Source organism: Argopecten irradians, chromosome 1, assembly GCF_041381155.1.
Source record: "Argopecten irradians isolate NY chromosome 1, Ai_NY, whole genome shotgun sequence".
Classification (NCBI taxonomy): Eukaryota; Metazoa; Mollusca; class Bivalvia; order Pectinida; family Pectinidae; genus Argopecten; species Argopecten irradians.
Window position 1 is genome coordinate 40,491,057 of NC_091134.1, and position 6,491 is coordinate 40,497,547.

The window sequence follows — 6,491 nt, forward strand, 5'->3', positions numbered from 1 at the left end:
GACCTACGTTTTATATACGAACCAGTCGACTAGATATTAGATACAGTTACTGTTAACTATACTGTAAAACCGTCCTAAGCTGACATCATGGGGAGTCATACTTCTGGCCGTATTAGACAAGGTGTCGAGCAAGTCGGTTGTTGTTGACTACAGTTGTTCATGGGAATACGGCACAATGTCGGATTTGAATTATGGCTCGGAAACGTCATATGTATAATTAGGGAGGTTTCACTGCATATAATGATAATAAAATTCTTATTTTTTTTTTCTTTGGGTGTAGACCATAAATACGTCCTTACTGGTGTAACAAAACCCTTAATTTGAATTATTGTGAACCTTTTGTAAATGTCCATCTGCAATTAATATATTAAGTTACCATGCCATCGCGCTGATGCCTTAAATGCAAAACAAAAGAGAGAGATGGTATAATTAGCTTTAAAACATAATGGATCCCTTCTTAAAGACAATCGGTAGAGTACTTGTATTGCATACAGTCATCAAATAGCGAATTGCTATATTCTTCGTTATTAGTTTTCAACGAAAATTCAAAGAAGTAAACTCGTAAAAACAAAGCAAAGTCAACGGATTATTTGTGCCACGAAAGGAGCTCGCTTTATTTAACAAAATAAAGACGATTCAAACGGAACACAAAAACAAAAAATAACCAACAAAATTTAGCTATTAACTTTTCTACAGTCTTGCCTATGATCTCCCATGCATCATTCTGACGTATGTTTGGCAGACTGGCCACTGGAACCTTAGTTATTGGTAAGGTTTTCTTAAGTCACTAAAAACATTAAATGTATAGACACGGCTACCGTTTATACCAATCATTTTGGAAGTGTTCATGTCTTTCAGAACAACCTGTTTTTATATTTCACACACATTAATTGGTTTATTAATCACAGAATGATATATAAATTGTCCCATGAATGACACTGAAATCAAAGAAATACATTATCCAGGTATGATTGTTTGATTATACCTAAATGTCTCTTCGGGAAAATATTATCATGTTCATGCGCCGGTGTCAATGCCGTTGTAGGTGTGGGTTAGGATTAGGGTTGATTTCAATCCTTAGAACCAAGATATAGCCACGAAGCAATCTGGGTCGACATTGTACATTATTTTAGTGAAGTTGAATTCACTGTCATCGTCATCTTCGTAGTTGTCTATCACAGACCCATCCTATAGATTTTTACTTGGTTCCAATGAATTTACTGTCTGACATTCACGAATGCAAGCCTAAGAGCCGCTGCCACGTTCTCCGGGAATAGCCGACACGATTCCTGGAAGGCCTGTATTGCCAGTTTTTTATCGCCTAAAACCAGGTGACAAATACCGATCATGTTGTGTATTATATAATCATCAGGCTCTCTAATCGTGTCGTCGGTTTGTAAGTCCAATAAATCGGCCATATAAGCTCGAGAGACGTCAACTTTCCCGAGCCTGTTACTACTAAGTATCCGCAGGAATAGAGCATACGGGTGTGGTGGGAGGCAGATATCCTTCTTACTATATCTTACCTCCAGATCCAAGACATGTGGATAAAGATCCCTTTCGGAAGCAATGAAATGATCACAATGATATAATTCCTGTGCCTTTTCTAGTATAGAATAACCTTTATCTAACGTGTCCTCGTAGCTTTGGCAACATTAATAAGCCACCTGATCTGCAGCATCACAAGCTTTGTTGTAACAGCCAGTATTGTAGTAAAACGTGGCCAGTGCTAACTGTCCTCGACAGACAGATATGGTTGACAATATTTGGAGCCTCCGTCGGTGCTTTTTGATCTGGCTATATCGAACTTTGTTAGAGCGCACTAATGTGTGTTCCAGATTTCCAATAGCCCTTTTAGATGTTTCAATCAAAGCATTTACCAAATACAACCGTGCTAAATCATGAAAAGTTTCATTTGTAGATGCTGAAAACACCATATTTATTATCTTTGCTACGACATAAATATTACGGCAAGGGCTTACTCTATTTAAATCAAATATGATACCGTCCTGGTGCAGTCGATCAAGATGGGTATTTTCATCATATGCCGGACAATCAAATATCCGTGCAAGGCTAGGACAATGATTCAAGCACATCAGACCCATACTCTCGTGCCTACCTAACACAAGAAGAAGCTTTTCTCTGTTTCTCCCGAAAACCTTTGAAAGGAACATATTTTGCGCAGATATGAAATAATTAGGGCAATATCCTGTTTGCACGAATTCCAATAGCATCGAAAAGCATAATTGAAAGCAATGAAGTAAATTTTCATCCACCCATAGAGAACTTTCAGAATGTCCAATTGCATGAAATACAATTGTTTTCATGAAGTAAGAACAGAGCAAGTCTTTAACGATTGTGTCTCGTTCAATTACCTCTTTGAGGAAAATTTTCAGTAAAGCATACGTTTTCAACTGCACGTGACTGAATGAGGTCACAAGACACTTTTCAGCTTTCGCGAACGAAATCCGCCACTGCATTCCAAACAGATCTGAATGTTTGTCACCTATCGCTACAAAGTGGCAACCGCCTTGAACTATATGATTGACGAGATGTTGTGAGGGCCATATACAATACTTGGTGCGAGATCTGAAGTCACTCAGCCCATCCGGCCACGATCGGCAATGGAAAGAAAACGCACGATCTGTCTCATGATGTTTTGAACATTGGCACGTCAACCTTGAACATGGCCCATGTAGATCGTCGCCAGGTTGCAACATGTGTCTCAAAATTTTTTTACTTGAAATATACAGGGCATTTTTTATGGATTGCAGAGCATGTGTTATACTCGTACTGGCATATTGATAGAGATGACGTAGTTTGAGTAGTGTAAACCCGGGTCTACAGTCGGTATTGTCCATGGAAAAAACTGTTTTATTTCCGTCTGGAATATCTTGATATTCTTGAATTACAATAACCATATTTAATACCCACATTATATCTGTATCAGAAGTATCAAAGTCGAATCCCTCAGCTTTGGAACCGGTCGGTATGAATGAAATGCATTTGCATGTAGGCATATTGTTAATGAAGCTTAACAATCGACGAATGTTTACAGTTTCTGCAGAACCTACTGCTTTTAAACGATCCATATGTCGAGATAGCTGTTTAGATGCTTTATGTTGGTCCGTGAAGTCCATATTTCCCGGATATCTTTTGTAACATCTGACTGAATCACGGATTCCGGAGGTATTCTAAAACAAGAATAATTTGTTAATTACAGACAATCCTGTCTATAAAGACCATCCAAGGAACTAGGAAAAGTGAACGTATCCTACGTTAGATCCCAAATACATGTTAGATGGCAGATTTAGCCTTTTGAGATAGGGAGGAAATCATTAATCATAACATAAGGGGGATAGAATCAGTTATACCATTTTCTCACATAGCTAGCCATGTAAGATAGAGTTGTCCCATGAAAGACAGCTATGTAAGATAAATGTATCTTACATAGCTGTGACGTCACAATTGCCGAACAATCAGATGACGTCATATCAGCCAAAGTTGACGTCATTTTTCTTCTATTTCGATTGATTTGCCGGATTTATTTACCATTTCATTTGTTTAATTTGCATTTCAAACCGTTTTACCTAAGATTTCTTGTTTATATTTATTAATATAAACCAAACTTTGATGAGCTCTTTCGAATGGCGTTCTTATTTTTAAAATCGATCAATTATTTAAGAAGTTAAGATTTTGTCACAAAATGGCTGATTCACCTTTCGTGCAAGTAACTCGACAAGCAATGTGAGAAAATAACTCTTTCATATGTAAATTATGTAGGATAGAACTATTCCACCCTCGGGTACAGAATTTTGGGTCAGAAACCTCGGCAAGCCTCGGTTCTGACCCAAAATTCTGTACCCTCGGGTGGAATAGTTCTATCCTACATATGTACATATGAAAGAGTCATATATTCTTTGCTGTGTGTTAGAAATAAGGTTAGTAATATTACCTGGCTCTCTGATAATATCGTAATCTTTACCATCACCCTTTCGGTCACTGGACACATATCAGAAGTAATGTGTATTAATATAATCTCACATGGGTCTGTCGATATGGCCGGCATGTCTCCACCCGAGTGTATCATTTTGATCGGTCAATACGAGGCGTGCTGAGTGTTGGCCCACCAAAATTTCACATTCAGGTTGGGATTCATAGAACCATAACACTCTTTAGGGTGAATGTAACATTTCATCCTCTTCAGGGCGAGACAGTGAAATCCGAGGGATAAGATTCTTTGAAAAGCTGTCAAACAAGGCCTATTGAGCCAACCGATTAAGAATAAGTTTTTCCCTCTTAACTGCCGGATGAACCTGTGCTTTATCCGTCAATACGATTCGTGTGAATTTGTTCCAAATTTGTCGAATATTATTCTAACGTGACCCCGAACTTTCACTTTTCGGTGATAGTAACGTCATTCAGTTCCGTCAGAACGTAATGTCACATACACAGGAACGACGTCATTTTTAAGATAATGAAACCTCCGTTTTCCTATTTCGTCTTTTCCTTGTCTCATTACTAAAATATATATTTTTAGGAAAGTGATTGTTTTTTTGTTATATCCATGTTGAATTCAGTTATATTCCACTTTGAATTTTAAAAATAACTGTTTACGAAGGTGCTTATATATTTCCCACAACAATAAAAAGGGAATGTACTCTCATTCCAATCGAATTTCAATGGCAATCTTCATTATTTTTTCAAGACGCATGGCGATATATCTGTGATGGTAAAACTAATTCTAAATAACTGTTTTTTTACAATATGGTGAAGCACGCCTCGGTTTGACCATCCAAAATCTTTCAATCGGGTCGATGTATCACTGTCCACATGACAGACCCATGAAAAAACCTGGGAAACATAGGATATTGGCCGTCAACCCTCGGCAAGCCTCGAGTTATCCGGAAGCCGAGGGTTGACGATCAAAATCTTTCACAGGGGTTGCGATATCCCTGTCCACATGACAGACTCATGTAAGAAGCTTTTTATCCTGTCCTCTTGATCATTGAACACATTAGATATAAATGCAATGAATGCAATATTATTATCCGATTACCTGATTCAACTATAGCATTGATATTGTGTTTTCATTCTCTAGATTTTAAGGCATTTAAAAGAGCATTGAATATGTTTATGATACTAACAGATTAAGCTAGAACTTCTGAAAGTCTACAATTTCCTGAAAATTTCTTACATATAAGATTTGATTCAGATTTTCATTTTTATTAAGTTAGGATTTACGACACTACATGAATATGTTGTGCCAAATATATATTGCACAGTTTTAAATAATTGCCTTTGTCAATAAAGATCTTACCTGTACATCAAAGAAATCAGATATATTGCATCTGTGACTTCCGATCAAGTTGATGTGCCTGTGACTACAGATCCAGTTGTTGTGCCTGTGACTTCAGACCGAGTTGATATGCCTGTGACTTCGGATCTAGTTGATATGCCTGTGACTTCTGACTCAGTTGTTATGTTTGTGACTTCAGTCCCATCCATTTGATGTGCCTGTGACTTCAGACCCAGTTGATGTGCTTGTGACTGATATGCTTGTGATTCCAGATACAGTTAGTGTGCCTGTGACTTTAGATCTAGTTGATGTGACTGTGACTTCAGACCAAGTTGATGTGCCTGTGAAGTCTTTTCTTCAGATGATCTCAGATCTGTACTTGGTATTGCTTTAAAGTCTTGTCTTGATATTGCTTTTACTTTTAATGAAGGATACCTTTGATCCATTTTATACTCGTGCTTAGTCTTTGCTTTAGCTGAGTCCAGTTTATTCACTTCAACGCATCAAATAAGAACTTTCCAAATCCGTGAACCATAAAGTGGACACAGCTCAGTAGCTATGGTTTACTCTCCTCCCACGGAACTCGTTAACTACCGCGGAGACACAATACACAATCCCACTTTATATGAAAATAAGTTCATTGAGATTTTACTTAGAGAAAAAGTTAATTTCCGCTGCCTTGTCGTAAAAGGAAAACTTTAACATGTGTTTTCATTCGTTCATCGTAATATCTTCCTCCAAATGTCAGTGTTTATCCGGACATGGTAGTTTAGTTGAAGATGAAGTTTCTAGAGTCGTCATATTATGTGCAGGGGCGTAGCTAGGGCTGAAACAATATGGACGGAAATCTTATTTCCTCCTGAACCGGTTACCCTCCCTCTCCGAAGTAAATTATGAATACGTAATAAACCTTTCTTTAGCGATTTACTGATATTAAGAGTTCTGTTTCTTACTTCTGTATTAAAAATGTGATCCGCTTAAAATTGGATAACGGGAGTACCTGAGTCTATGCTAGCTACGCGCCTGAATTGTAAAACATCAGACATTCGGACGTGGACATTCAATAAATGACATACATAAAGGGATGGTGAAATTGATATGCATCATCATAATATATAGAAAAAAAAGAAGATATTTTCGGACAGGCGTATCAAAATGGGTTGTTTATTAATAAAACGTATTAAACAGTGCC

At 37.5% G+C, this 6,491-nt stretch overlaps 1 protein-coding gene across 1 annotated transcript; it reads right to left on the bottom strand.

Moving 5' to 3' along the window:
- Window positions 1-607: 607 nt before the first annotated feature.
- LOC138327746 (uncharacterized) lies at window positions 608-5,871 on the bottom strand. The gene is made up of 2 exons (XM_069274089.1): window positions 5,321-5,871; window positions 608-3,194 (listed from the first exon to the last, which is right to left on the bottom strand). Exon 2 carries the CDS (start codon window positions 3,138-3,140, stop codon window positions 1,656-1,658), a length of 1,485 nt encoding a protein of 494 aa, XP_069130190.1. The 5' UTR covers window positions 3,141-3,194; window positions 5,321-5,871; the 3' UTR covers window positions 608-1,655.
- Window positions 5,872-6,491: the final 620 nt, after the last annotated feature.

Bases quoted from the DNA above. Each gene is read 5' to 3' on its own strand.
- LOC138327746 (XM_069274089.1), bottom strand. From the start codon at position 3,140: ATGGACTTCACGGACCAACATAAAGCATCTAAACAGCTATCTCGACAT.